The sequence below is a fragment of the Mus caroli genome, unplaced genomic scaffold (genome assembly GCF_978045245.1).
Source record: "Mus caroli unplaced genomic scaffold, Mus_caroli_1 scaffold_18, whole genome shotgun sequence".
Taxonomy (NCBI): Eukaryota; Metazoa; Chordata; class Mammalia; order Rodentia; family Muridae; genus Mus; species Mus caroli.
Window position 1 is genome coordinate 29,465,995 of NW_028227273.1, and position 15,709 is coordinate 29,481,703.

The 15,709-nt window shown below is 40.6% G+C and overlaps 1 protein-coding gene across 5 annotated transcripts in view; it reads left to right on the plus strand.

Moving 5' to 3' along the window:
- The window catches only part of Tmem232 (transmembrane protein 232), a 251,427-nt gene that overhangs the window by 41,205 nt on the left and 194,513 nt on the right, over window positions 1–15,709 (plus strand). For all 5 annotated transcript variants that reach the window (XM_021149603.2, XM_085832954.1, XM_085832955.1 and 2 more), the window contains 3 exons: window positions 12,689–12,800; window positions 13,179–13,284; window positions 14,666–14,823. In XM_021149603.2, the coding sequence (XP_021005262.1) occupies window positions 12,689–12,800; window positions 13,179–13,284; window positions 14,666–14,823 (376 nt within the window). The remainder of the gene's footprint in view (window positions 1–12,688; window positions 12,801–13,178; window positions 13,285–14,665; window positions 14,824–15,709) is intronic.

A 15,709-nucleotide genomic window follows, 5' to 3' on the forward strand; every position in this document is an offset into this window, starting at 1 on the left:
TGCAACTGGATTCAAGAAATGCATGAGCAAAAACTTTTAATAGCGGCCATTTTTAGTTTTTTAGATTTAGACGTGATAGAATGTTTTCCCACTTTGAAATTGCTGGGATACATTTTCTAGAGCGGATGGAAACGCAGAGCTGTTGCCAAGACTTTTCTATCACAACACGTACATCTTTCCTGGGTTTGCTTAATGTTTTTAGTTGTTGTGGCTCTGTTTTTGTCCTACGTCATAAAACCGAGGGGAGGCAGGAAAAGTTATCAATAAACCACGATGAAGATACAACTCATAACATATCATCTAAGAATGGAGTTTTACTGCAAGTCCTGAAAATGCCTGTACCATACCCAATATTCTACCAATCGATCAGATCACCGAGGAGAAGCCATTGGTGTGTCTGAACAGTCAAAGATGCTAGAAATGAGAACAACAGGCCTGGCTACTGTAGACTGTGGTTCTTTTACTCTTAGAAACCTCGCCAGCAGAGGAAAAACAGTTTGTATGAAGATGTTCCTAGGAGGCCTGATTCATCTAAAATTGCAAGTTTTCTAGTGCTCAATACAGGAAGGGCCAAATAGATGAGAGGCAGGGGCAGGCCGTGATGGAACAGATTGGAAGTATCTGTAAGAAAAGCACAACTTTTGTTTTGTCATATTTAAAGGCACTCAACATGGAACTTGGTATTTGTAACTTGTGATGATGTGTCTCATAGTGTGTTTCGTTTACTGGGGACCAGAAATTAACCTGTAGCTTTGACGGCTCAAGGAAGTGCGCGATACAAACTTTACTTATCTGATACAATTCAAGACAGCTGTTCTCTAACTCTTCTTCTGACTGGAGGTAGTCCCTGTAGTTTGATCCGATCACAAATCCGTGGCCCACCCTTACCCTGTCCCCAACACAGTCAGAAAATCATTAAATTTCTTAGCTGTAGAAGCAAGCACATCAGGGTCCCATTCTTCCTCCTTTATTCTCTTACTGAATTGACATTGTCAAGACCACAGAGACATAAATATACATTTCTGCTTTAAAAGGGATACAATTGGAGGTTTAGCCTTATGTAACAAAAAAAATAATAATCTGAGAACTGATCACTCTAGCTAGTGACAATTGATATCGTCTCCCCCTACTCAACCTGTGGTATTCAATGGTCACTGTGGCAAAGGTCGCTGCTAATTGCTCCTCTCCTAGATCCCCTTTCTCATTTTCTCACATTAACAGAATTTTTTTAGTAGGATACACAGCAAAGCATTAAAGCATGCATTTCCCAGATGCTCCGGCTGTTAACGCGACCATGGGTATGACCCCTTTAAGCGAAGTGTTAGCAGAAATTTTGTTATAGTTTAATTTTGCACTCGTTTATAAGGAGAAACACATCTTCTGTCTTCTTATGCTTTGTTGCTTCCTTTGAGTGGGAATTGGGTTGCAACCGCAGTGGCTAGAGCCGACACTTTGGCCCACAAAGGAGCAAGAAAAACCGTGTGGACCTCCTACGCAGACACTCCGGCCTAGATCACATGTCTTGTGTCTTCCACCTGAAAAGGCGATGTCTGTATTGATCACAATAATTTTGCCATTTTATAGCAGTTGAACTGTTTTTATTGTGTTTGAAATGTGTTTCTAATATAGCTCTTGACATTAATTTCTCTGTAACGCAGCGGCCAACCATGCTCTACAGCCCCGTTGTCATCTTGTCTTTACTCTCTTTCCAGATGACTCACTGATTGAACAACTGAGCAATACACTCACTTTTGGACTTTGGACCAGTTGGGTTAGGAGAGAAGATTCACCTTTTACATCCATTTTCCTGGATATTCTCTCTCTCTCTCTCTCTTTCTCTGTCTGTCTGTCTGTCTCTCTCTCTCAAAAAGGTTTATTTGTTTATATGAATACACTGTAGCTATCTTCAGACACACCAGAAGAAGGCATAGGATCCCATTACAGATGGCTGTGAGCCACCATGTGGTTGCTGGGAATTGAACTCAGGACCTCTGGAAGAGCAGCCAGTGCTCTTAACCTGCTGAGCCATCCCTCTAGTCCTTTCCTGGATTCTTACACATTCAAACTTAAAGGAAAGATATGTTCACAAATATCACTGACAAATAATAGTACATTCTGACTCACTGCAATTTCTAACATCCTTGAACTGAACTGAACCTTCTACTTGAACTGAAACAAATTTCATCACTCTCCGGCATACCTCCTCCTGCTGGAGAGAAAACAAACAACCCTTTGCTTTACTGTATTTTTCTCCTTGGATATCACCATCATTCCACACCTTGTGAGCTTATTCCCAAGCAGGGGATGCGTTCTTGACTACATCAGACAGTTCCTTGTGGCATCAGAAGATTACTGCATGTTCAATAGACAAGTCACATGTATTTAGCATTGAACTTCTGCTTTAATCTAACTGATATATTCTACATGTTATATATTGTGATAATTGGATACTTGAGAAGAGAATATTTAATGCTCAAATCTGAATGCTCAGCACTTGATGGTTCAGGAAACCTTTGGGCCTTTCAATATACATTCGAGAAACATGATATGTTTTAAAGCTATGCTTGCCTTACTGTTCTATAAAACACTAGAACTTACTGATTCTCTCTGCCTGTTGGTTGGTACCTGATCTCATCTTTCTCTATCCCCTCTCCTTTCTCCCATTATAGACTTTATGGTCACTCTTCTATTCTCAAACTCGGGGATACAAAGTGTGTTAGCTTCCACATATAACTGAGAATATGTTAGAATATGTTACTGTGTCTAGATTATTCCAATTAGCATAACGTCCCCAGCTCCACCATTGCCGGAGATGACAGGATTTCATTCTTTTTATGTCAGAACAATGTTCCATTTTCCTTCTCTGTTTATTCTACAGAGGCTGCAGGAACCGACAGGTCATCTGATAGTTCCATTTTTAGTTCAGTTCTTTCCACGTTGGTTTATTTTTTAAGAACATTGACATCATTTTCAGCAATGGCTATTCTCCTTTTCTCCTGTCAGCACAGTGAAAAAGAGTATACTTTTCTTCATATTTCACTGATCTCTGTCCCCCCAGCATAGCCATTTGCCAAGGTAAAGTGGCATATTATTATGGCTGGGGATTTCTACTTCTTTGACTATTTGTAATGCTAAGTTTTTTTTTTTTTTCAAATTTGTTGGCTGTTTATGTTTCTTTCATTCTTAAAAAGAAAATATCTATCCAGACCATCTGTTTTATTACGTTGCCTAGTATTACTGTTGTTGACTGTGTTCCTCACACATCATACACATCAGCATACTCATCAGTCCTGGTCACATGATGTTCTTGCAAATGGCTCCCCCTTTCTCTTCTCCCCCTTTTCAGCTTTTCATTCTTTTCTTTGCTGTGCCGAGTAGCGACCTTTTCGTCTCTATTGCTTTTACTGCTTGTGTTTTGGGATGTTATCCAAAAAGTCTTTGCCCTTACCAGTGTTTCGTCCATGTTCTCTCCTAGACTTTCATAAAGTGTTGCATTTAATTTTTTGATCTCTTTTGACTTTGGTCTCATATTTGTGGTCTACCTACTTTTATCTCTGGCATATGGCTGTCTAGTTTTCACAGTACTGTTTCTGGAAGAATCGGTTTTCCCTTCAATATATGCTCTTAGCATCTTTGTGAGAAATCAGTTGGCTGTAAGTACATGAATACATTTCTGTAAGCATGTGAATGTATTTCTGGGGTTTCTGTCCTGTGGATATGTGTGTCAGGAGTTTAGGAAAAGCACGTGGGTTTGAGCCTGTCAGTCATGTTTCCCTTTCAATGAATAATGGGGGATATAAAAAGGATTAAAATGCGTGGGTGGTTTTTCTTTTAGAATTAAATATTTAATATTTATAAGTGTATGTAATGTATGTAGATCCAATCTACCGCGCATTTCCTCCTCTTCAATTCCTCCCCTATCCTTATTCCCCCATACCCTCCTAAAGGTCCTTTCTGAAGCAAAACCTTCCAGGTAAAGTTTGTCTTTGTTATTTAAATACACAAACTCAAAAACTGGTACCCACATAACAAAATCTTCTAAGATTAGTAATAACATTTGAGGATAAGATGACATTATACATAAGACGCTTGGTTGTTTTAAAATGTGCACCATAGAGACAACCTTGAGAGCCCCTGCACTGTTACCCAACCCAGAAGAGAAACTACAAATTCAAGGGCAAACATTTAGAAAGGGAAGCATTTGAAATGTTCTTCTATGTGGGTTTTGCTCAGAATTCAGTCTGCATTCACAACGCTTTCTCCCTACATCCACGTAGAATCCCATTTGGTAGTTACTATTTGAGATGGAGGATTGCTGTTTTCAAAGCTTAACAGACTCGTTGGTTTATTAAGACTGAATCATGAGGCTAAAAGCTGAAAAAATATCAAAACAGAATTAGAGACTACATAAAATGATAGATGATTTTAGAGCTGAGTGTGTGGTCTCTTTAAAGTCTACTGGATATGCACTCAGGTCAAGGATGGGAGAGGGTATTTCCAGTGTCTGACGTCACAAGTCCAGGCCCAAAGCCTGTGATCCAAATGAGATCAATTCAGGGGACTGCTGTGTTCACAGAATAAACTTCTGTGCTCTTCTGTTTTACTGACTCGACTCCTGGTTTATCCTGCTCAGGATATGAGTCTGTCCCAGAATTCCTGCTGCATCTGTAGGAGTCATGGCCACCCAAGGGGCAAAGCTCTTTCATCCTGTTGGCACTTCCTGATTTCTAGAAGTGATATTAACTATAATTTGAAGTTGCTATCTGTTTCAATTCAATTTTTTTAACCTGCTGTGTCAAATTTATATATAAGAGAGTAATCAGTAAGGTTTTTGTCTTTTTAATCCATGTATTGATTAACACCCTGAAAAACATATTTTTAAATTTTTATAATGAAATTACTCTCATATCGATCTCACCAATCCTTTAAACATGAATTTTAATGTCTTTTGGTCTGCACTATTGATATTTATGCAGATATGCATAATTTGGGGATTTTTTCCTCTATTTTTTGTTATCTAGGAGTATGAAGTTTTTTTTTTCATGAATTAGGTACAGTTTCAAACTATGATAGTTACTAAAGAAAAAGATGAAGAAGAAGGAGAAGAAAAAGGAGAAGAAGAAGAAAAAGGAGGAGGAGAAGAAGAGAAGAGGAAGAAGAAGAAGAAGAAAAAGAAGAAGAAGAAGAAAGAAGAAAGAAGAAATAAGGCTACCTTGTAGAACTTTATGCAAAAAGGCATAGCCATGCCTGTTTACTTCATTGAGTACTATGTTTTCAGCATGATCTGAAGGTATCATGATTAAGCAGACAGATGTAATCTGAATATTACTTTCTATCTTAGTTGCTTTTCTATCACTGTGAAGAGAGATCATGACTGAAGAAACCTACAAAACAAAGCATTTACCCGAGGGCTTACTGCTTCAGAGGGTAACTCACTCTCTGTCATGGTCCGTGAGCATGGCAACAGGCATGGTGCTGGAGCAGTAGCTGAGAGTGTACATCTGACCCACAAACCATAGGCAGAGAGAGACAGGGGAGGGCAGGGAGGGCCTGGTGCCTGGCGTGGGATTTTGAAACCTCAATCCTCCCCACCTATGGCACACCATCTCCAACAAGGCCATGAATCCTAATCCTTCCTAAACAGTCGTGAAAATCCCCCAAAGAAGCTACGTTTCCATCTACTGACTAGGATTCCAGTTCAGTGGAGAGGTTGGAAGGTTACAGGTCCAAAGGCTAGTTACCTTATTTTGGGCTAGTTCGAGCATCAGGAGGCTCATATCTGAGAAAGGAATGTGGTCTTAATAACTGTTCTACTGCTGTGAAGAGATGCCATGACAAGTGTCAAAAAACACCATACCACAATGACGTCACCAATTAAGAATTAACCAAGCCGGGCGTTGGTGGTGCACGCCTTTAATCCCAGCACTCGGGAGGCAGAGGCAGTCGGATTTCTGAGTTCGAGGCCAGCCTGCTCTACAGAGTGAGTGCCAGGATAGCCAGGGCTACACAGAGAAACCCTGTCTCGAAAAAACCAAAAAAAAAAAAAAAAAAAAAAAAAAAGAATTAACCAAATAGACAAAGATTTTATCATCATCATCATTAGCAATGGATGGCAAATATATATAAGAAATAATAGAAAAGACAACATAAAAGGAATTGCTACATTTGCGGTGATAAACCATGTCACCGCATTTTAGAACCAATAGAATTTGAAGAACATCTTTTGTAAATTTAGTGGTAGAAGCATTGTGGAAGGTTGGCCCCATTGGTTTATGTATTTAAAACCTGTTTTCCCACCTTTCAATTATACTACAGTATGGTTGGTATAAATTGAAAGTATACTACAGAATAATCGATAAAAACTGCATACATTTGGGGTATTTGACTTAATGTTTCGATGTGAACATACAGTGTTAAGTCTTCATCAACATCAAGCTAGTTAACATTTGTTACCTTACACTGTTGCACTTTTGAAGTTGTGATGGCAGCTATTAGCAGATTCTAAGAAGGAAAATATTGTATCTGTGTTTGTGCTGCTACCAGACACGTCTAGATCTTACTTATCTTGCTTACACAAAACTTTGTGCCACTGAGTGAGATCTCCTCTTCCTCCCCTGGCACTGGCCATCTCCATTCTGATCTCTATTGCTGAGTTTGATATTTAAGGCTCCACATGTGAGTGAGCTCATATGGTATTCATCCTGCACATCATTCTCTCACTCGGTGTGAACGACATCCTCCTGACCATCCACGTTGCCGTGTCAGGATTTTCTCTTGTTTAAAAGAATGAAGAATTCCGTCATTTACACACTCTGCATTTTCTTTATCTGCTCACTATCAGCGGGTCCTTGAGTTATGTGCATAGCTTGACTGTTATGAACAACGCTCCAGTGAACATGGGGGCTGTATATATCCTATTTGGATACTGATTATATTTCTCTTACACCAATGCCCAGAATTAGGATCGTCAGACCAGATGATCGATCTACTTTTACATTTTATCTTGTGAGGCAATGCCACACTGTCCCCCTGATTGCAGTATTGATTTATGTTTCGCAATTGGGGTGCAAGGGCTCACCTTTCTCCTTATCCTATCTGTCACTCTTCTCTCATACATTACATCCTCCCTCCACTCCTCCAATTCCTCTCCCACTTCTGTCTTCTAGATTAACTCCTCTGTTTTCTTAAAACAGACAAACAAACCAACCAACCAACCAACCAACCAGGCATCCTAGGAATATCCACCCAGCATGGCCTAACAAGATATAATAGAACTGGGCACAAACCCTCATCCCATTTCTCCTTCCCAGGAAGACCCATGTGTCCCTCCATGAGCCCCCCTTGTTACTTAGCCTCTCTGGGTCTGTGGATTGCAGCATGATTGTCCTTTACTTAACAGCTAATATACTCTTAGGAGTACAAACCGTGCTTCTTTCTGGATCTGGCTTACCTCACTCAGTATAATCTTTTCTAGTTCTATCCATTTGCCTTCAAACTTCACGATGTCATTGTTTTAACAGTGGAGTAACACTCCATTGTGCAATTGTACCACATATTTTAAATCCATTGCCTGGTTAAGGGACATCTAGGTTGTTTCTAGTTTCTGGCTATTATGAATAAAGCTGCTGTGACCATGGTTGATCAAGTGTCCTTGTAGGATGCCTGAGTGGTATAATTGGATTTTGACGTAGATTGATTCCCAGTTTCCTGAGGAACGATTATATTGATTTCCAAAGTGGCCATACAAGTTTACTCCTACCAGCACTGGAGGAGTGTTTCCCTTGCTGTGCCACTTGTATTTTTGATCTTAGCAATTCTGACAGGGGTAAGATGAAATCTTAAAGTAGTTTTGATTTGCCTTTTCTTGATGGCTAAGGATGTTGGTAGGTCACTGTTGGAGATTGAAGAATCCATATTTGGCCTGATGATAACTTTCGCCCTATGGTACCATGCAGAGTAGCTCTAAGCACCATGAATGTTACTCAGTAGAAGTGTGAAGTCTACAGTTAGGCACCATCGCAATTTCTCTGTGTTTGATGGGATATCTAAGGGCTGTCTTTGGCAATAGGACCTTATAATTTATGAAGAGCAACCACTAGGCTTGGGAATAGCCAGAGATGTTTGTGAGGTTTCTGGGTGGCCTCTTTGTCTAACAACTCAACTATATGCAACCCATTGTGAACAGAAGGCTTCAGTAGATGATAAGGGATGTCTAGTTGGAACATGGTCTTCCCCATTATTTGATGATGACTCCAGTTATATTCCTTATATTGTGGGTTTCTATGTGAAGTCGAAGATTTTTTTGTTTTTTCAATTTCTGTGAAGAATTGTGTTGGAATTACATTGAGTAGGTAGATTGCTTTTGGTAGGATGGCCATTTTCACTATATCAATGCTTCTGCCAAAACCACCAACTGTAGACTTACAGAATGCCTTATCCACCCTCGCTGTACTCCATACAGTATTGCTTCTGATCAAGAAATTCACCTTTTTAGTCAGCAAAGTGTGACATAGGGCCCGTGATCATGACTCCACTGGTCCTACTAAGTTCTCTGCCATCTTGAAGCAGCTGGCCTGATAGAACGATGAGATAGATTTTTGAAGACATAGTTCCAGTGCTAGTTAAGTGGCAATAGCCTGGAGGGCTGGGGCAGGGTTTTCCAGAAAGCAGTATATGTTTTGAATCAACATCTAATATATGGTATGGTTTTTCCCCATAGCTAGGATTTATAGGTTCAGGGTGGGAGAGGCAATAGTTCCATTCACCATCACCCTAGTAGCTAAGAAACATTTTGCTTACTGTTCCTGTGTTTTTAAATTCTTCTGGCCCAGGTTTAATTTCAGAGTGGGGAAAGGTTCTTCCAGGAGCCACGGGAAACATTCCATTGAAGTGGAAGGTCAGACTCCCACCCCCACCCCTGTGACTTTGGGCTTCTGATGCCCTTAAACCAGCAGGCTAAGAAAGGAATAACAATGGTAGAAGGGGTGATAGATCCAGGTTACCAAGAAGAAATTGTATTACCTCTCTGTAATGGAGCTAAGAAAGATTATGTCTGGAGTGCATGAAATCCTTTAGGATGTCTCGTTGGTGTTGCCATATCCTGTGATTAAAAAATCTATGTGAAACGACAGCAACCTAACCCAGGCAGGATGGTAAAGACACAGACCCTTCAGGAATGAAGGTGTGGTTCACTTGGAAAAGAACCAAGACCTGCCAAGGTGCTTGCTGAGGGTGGAGGAATGAGGGTGTGAGAAGTCTGGGCACGGAGTGTCCTAGTTATATATATGAAGAATCCTGGAGGTTGTGGGAAGCTATGCATGGGTGAGTTCACCCTGCTAACATTAAGAAAGGACTGTGAAGATAAGCACCAACTGTTGATCTCGGCTGCCCCTGACAGGTATGGTTTGAAGCAGTAGTGTTGGGTATTGGTGGTGCTGTAAACGTTTGCTTTGTCATCAACAACACACTTATGTTCATACTTCAAAAACTAGTCCCTAATGAGAACATCAAAACAACCAAAGGCTGACCTTTATCTCTGATAACTGCCACAGAGCCTTGTGTAAATTGGAAAATTAAATCAATTTTGGATTCTTCATGTAGATGCTTCAAGTGGATTAAAAAAAAAACAATACAAAAAAACAAAACCTAAGAGAAACCAAACAGAAAAATACCTCGCACCATTCCCAATAGCAACGAGAAAAGACTGTTCAGCTTGTCTCCCCTGTGTCGAACCAACAGCACCTTATATGTAGAAAGTCCAACATGGAGTTACTCACTTTCCAGCTACACCTCCAGTGGACTGTGCAAGCCCAAAGACTTCACTTCTTCCCAGATTGCTCAGGATGCTCCGTGAGGGGGAGGATGTGTGGCCGTCCGACCTCTGCATCTTTAATGCATACTTTAGTGCCTGACACAGGGGTGCTTAGGATGGTGTCAGAGAATTGTTTAGATCACTAACTATTCTTCAAGCTCTCTGTATGCAGTTCCAGTTTGCAGAACGTCTTGTCATTCTCTCTGCTGAGTCTGAGACTGTGCCCCATTGCCATTAGCTTTTGGCATATCTTTCTGCTTAGAAGGATGATAATTTATTCGGTGGCAACATTAGATTTTTTTCTACACCCCCACAGAACAATTAATTTAGCAAATTCTGAATACAGTAAGCCATAAATAAATGTGTTTATGTTTCTCCAGATCTTTCCTAGTAACACAATTCCAACAGTTATTCAACTGCAAAAAGTATAATTCATTGACGTTACCAACTTCATAATATTTTCTTGATTTTTTTCTTTTTTTGAGATTGATGGGAGAAAAATCTCAGTTCACAGTCCCCATTAGCCGGGAATTTGCTTTGTACCCTATTCTGGTCTCTAACTCACACACTCTGCCCTGCACCCCAACCTCCAAAATGTTAACATGCCTGACCTAACCTCATGGTTGTTTTGAGAGCAGCATTGAGCCACAGTCACCTTCAGTTCCAAAGAGTCTGTCAACACCGTACTCACTGTCTCATAAAACCACAACCTATTTCTCCTACTTCTCTTAAGATAATTCCCCTTTTGTTGCACCAGGCCCCTCTCATGTTTAAAGCTAAGAATTGATATGAACTGATGGTGCCAAAGTAGAGATATCTAACTTGAATCTTCCTCCTGTTGCTGAAGTTTATTATTATTATTATTATTATTATTATTATTATTATTATTAGGTATTTTCTTCATTTACATTTCCAATGCTATCCGAAAAGTCCCCAATACCTTCCCCCACCCACTCCCCTACCCACCCACTCCCACTTCTTGGCCCTGGTGTTCCCTTGTACTGAGGCATATAAAGTTTGCAAGACCAATGGGCCTCTCTTTCCACTGACGGCCGACTAGGCCATTTTCTGATTCATATGTAGCTAGAGACACAAGCTCCGGGGTACTGGTTAGTTCATATTGTTGTTCCACCTATAGGGTTGCAGATCCCTTTAGCTCCTTGGGTACTTTCTCTAGCTCCTCCATTGGGAGCCCTGTGATCCATCCAATAGATGACTGTGAGCATCCACTTCTGTGTTTGCTAGGACCCAGCATAGTCTCACAAGAGACAGCTATATCAGGGTCCTTTCAGCAAAATCTTGCTAGTGTATGCAATGGTGTCAGCGTTTGGAGGCTGATTATGGGATGGATCCCCGGGTATGGCAGTCTCCAGATGGTCCATCCTTTCGTCTCAGCTCCAAACAATGTCTCTGTAACTCCTTCCATGGGTGTTTTGTTCCCAATTCTAAGGGGCAAAGTGTCCACACTTTGGTCTTCGTTCTTCTTAAGTTTCATGTGTTTTGCAAATTGTATCTTATATTTTGGGTATTCTAAGTTTCTGGGCTAATATCCACTTATCAGTGAGTACATATCATGTGAGTTCTTTTGTGATTGGGTTACCTCACTCAGGATGATGCCCTCCAGGTCCATCTATTTGCCTAGGAATTTCAAAAATTCACTGAAGTTTATTTATTGTGACGGTTTGAATGTGCTCGGCCAGGAAGTGGTGCTATTAGGGGTGTGACCTTGTTGGAGTAGGTGTGGTCTTATTGGAGGAAGTGTCACTGTGGGAATGGGCTTTGAGACCCTCCTCCTAGTGACCTGGAAGGCAGTCTGCTTCTGGCTTCCTTTCCATGAAGATATAGAACTTTTTGGCTCCTCTTATACCATGCCTGCTCCTGCCTTGATGATAATGGAGGGAACCAAACCTCTGAACCTATAAGCCAGCCTCAATTAAATGTCCTTTATAAGAGTTGCTTTGGTCATGGCGTCTCCCACAGCAATGGAAATCCTGACTAAGACCTATACCAAGTGTTATGCTTCCATCTCCATTTGTCCGACTGTTGTCATCTCAAAACATGTCTAATACTGAACTTACTCTCTACCCTTACATCCAATCTGTACCTCTAACAGTTTGCACTGCTTCAGTCAGTAGCAATTCTGTCTTTCCAGTGGGGCAGTTGAATCACGACTTCCCCCTTCCTTAAGCTTGATGGATAACTCTTTGGCCAGTCTAATGTAAAGCATATACATTATCCACATGGTCATCTTTACTTACATTGCCACTCTTCTGGTCTAAACCATCATCATCTCTTGTCTAGGCATACATGTGACTATCCCTGTAGATGCGCCCCAGGTCCTCCCCTCCAGCTCTCAGCAGACCATTAAAACAAGGACACAAAGGCTCCCTACACAAAGGCTCCCTAGTCCCGCCTCTCTTCTTGCAGATGCCCTGCAATGACACCCTCTCTGGCAGCGTCATCATGGCTACTTGCTCATAGCTGAATTTACTCCATATATCTTTTCTCCCTCAATACTTCACTGTAGTCACAGTTGTACTGAATCCGTATGGCGTGAATAAAGATTTAGCATACATGGGAGCATAATTGAAGCTATACTTGATTTCACCTATGAAGAAAACATCCAAAAGCCTGCTGGTAACCATCTCAGGAATGTTTTTCACAGGACAAAAGGCCTTTGGAAATGAAAATTTATTTTCTCAAGCAAAGAATGGGTCTAGGTTATCTGCTCAGGTATATTGGACGCTACTGATCTTGTTTGTATGAGAAACATAATTAAAAAGTAAAGTGCTTCCCCCAGAACATTGTTATGCTTACCCACCAGAAGATGATTAATTAAAATTAGATGATAGCTATAATTATTGTTTTTCTGCACAGGCCATCATTTTCAATTACCAAAGAATTCATATTGAGATTCAACCACACAGATAATCCAGCAGAGGAGGAAGAACTGTTGGAACAAGCCAGGAGACTCATCGTCAGGTCTAAGGTAAGGGTTGCTGCTCTGGTTACATGGCATGTGAACTTCATTTTCCAGTTGGTAAATGCTTACCTGTTGTACAATATTGAAAGAAGAAAGAAGAATGTGGGGATAGTCAGCTACCTTTAAGTGAGAGTAAGCAGCACTAAAACATTAATGTTATAATGAAATAATTGAAGGTCAAATAATTTTGGGGAAGGGATGCACATAAACAAAGGGATGCACATAGATGAAGGGATGCATATAAACAAAGGGATGCACATAGATGAAGGGATGCACATAGATGAAGGGATGCATATAAACAAAGGGATGCACATAGGTGAAGGGATGCACATAAATGAAGGGATGGATATTTCCATATGCTGTTTTCCTGTTTCCCCATCACAGAGGAAGTTGGGCCTCAAGACACTGGGCTCTGGGAAGCACGTGCATCTTCCGACTGCATGGGCTGAGGTCATCTATCTGGCTCAGTGCAAAGGGGAGATCCAAGATGGTATGTATGTGGATGCAACTGCAGACAAACCCCAAGTGTCCATGGATTCAGGAAGAGATGACTTGAGAATTTAAAGTAGAGTTTTAGAAAATTTAAAGTGACTAACTTTAAAGTGGTAAATTTAAAGTAAGTAATTTTTCATTTTCCATCAAAAAGTCTCATGATGTTCCTTTATCAAAGTTCCTCTGTAATTCCGAGTTTACGACCTTGACTGTTAAACTTTTAAATTACAAAATAGGGTTTGAAAGCTTTCTCTCAGCCGGATGATGGTGGCACAGGTCTTTAATTACAACATTTGGAAGGCAGAGGCAGGCAGATCTCTGTGAGTTCAAGATCTGCCTGATCTACAGAGCAAGTTCCAGGACGGCCAAAGCTACACAGAGAAATCCTATCCTAAAAACAAAACAAAAACCGAACCAAACCAAAACAAAAGCTTTTTCTCAGTATAGTCTTAACTATCTTTCTCCTAATGTTGGTAATGAATTTAAAAGTCACTGTATACTGTCTTTGAGTAAGTCTACCTGCAGTGGTTACCTAAATAAAGGTGTTTATGTACATTATAGCCTTTACTTATAAAACGTCAATCAGATGGCCGTTGGCTTGGCTTTTTCCCTTCTGTTTTAAAGCAGAAAGTGTTACTCATAGCCCTTTATCTGGTACTTCTCACTTACATGGCTTCTTTCAAGCAACTTCCAACTAATCTAAAAAGGAAATTAAATAACATCATTTTTAAGGGGATAAAATTCCTTCTCTCGTTAAACTAAACGTTATATGTGTGCCTTATAAAATGAGTTTGGGGATGTTAACTGCTGAGGTCAGAGGATATTTCTCGAGGAAATTGGGATTTGTAACGATGCCTGAGAGCTCAAGAACTCGGAGAAAGAAACACGTTTTGCACTTAACTTATTTTTATGGCCCCCGCAATTCAGCTCTGCCACCTCTATCAGTTGTTTAAGAGATACTGTGGTGTGAGGCCTCCTGGTTTACCACCAACCATCTTCATTGCTACCTGGGGAGAAGGGGGATGGAAATGAGGGAAAGGGAGGGGAAGAGGGGCGTGGCGTGTGGGAAGAGGGGCGTGGTGTGGGAAGAGGGGCAGGGCATGGGGAGGAAGGTTAGGTAAACAATGAGGACATGTTTCCTTTGGGGATTTGGCCTCGGAACTCACACACAGTCACTTTTTCTGGGTTCTATTGATTGAAGCAGTCACTAGGCCTGCTGAGGTTTGAGATGACTCTCACTGGGAAGGCTGGAGAGCATTTGAGTACAAAGAAACCCTGAATCAGACGGACAAACACCTAATCGGAAGATGTTAAGTATAATATGCAGAAAGCCAGGGTTAATTTTTCAATGACACAATTTCACTTCGTTCCCGTTTCAGAAGCTTTAAATATGCTCCACGCCTCCTTGGACCACGTCTCCTTTGATCACGATCAGCTTCCTGCCCTGTTTTTTCTTGCGGAATCAGTTTTATATCGACTCTGTTGCGATGCATTCATGAAGGGATATTTATATTCAGTTGAGATAAAACTGGTGAAGGTATGTTTTCAATTTTAATTGTTACAGGAGCGAGTGATAGGAGACTAAGTGCTGTCTGCTTTGGGATCAAACAAGACCGGCGCTTAAGAAGGGTGGTTTAATGATCTTTGAGCATGACTAGCAGGTTGCTGCTGGGTGAAATAGGCAAAAGATGAAATAGTTTGAGAAAATAGAATTTCACGAACTGTGTAAGAATATAATTATGTAAACATTGTCATACCGCGGTTCTAAGTATACAAAGATTTTCTTTTAAGGATAAAAAAGGATTTATTTCATTTTATGTGTATGAATCATTTGCTCTGTGTATGAATCATGTGTCTGTGTACTGTGTATGTGTTCATGCATGTGTGTGTGTGTGTATTGTGTGAGTGTATGTGTGTGAGTGATGTGCGAGTGTGTGTCTGTGCACATGTGCATGTGTGTATGTGCATATGTGTGTGCATGTGTGTATGAGTGTGTGTATGTATGTGTCTATTTGTATTTCTGTGCATTTGTGTGTGTGCACATGTGTATGTGTATATGTGTGCATGTGTGTGTGTGTATTGTGTGAGTATATGTGTGTGAGTGATGTGCGAGTGTGTGTCTGTGCACATGTGCATGTGTGTATGTGCATATGTGTGTGCATGTGTGTATGAGTGTGTGTATGTATGTGTCTGTCTGTATTTCTGTGCATTTGTGTGTGTGCACATGTGTATGTGTATATGTGTGCATGTGTGTGTAAGTGTGTGTGTATATGCATATAGGTGATCATGAGTATGTATATATGTGTGTGTATATATGAATGTATGTGTGTGAGTGTGCATATGTATGTATGCATGTTTGTGTATGTGTACATGTGCGTATAGGTGTTCATAAGTATGTGTATGTATGAATGTGTGTGTGTGTG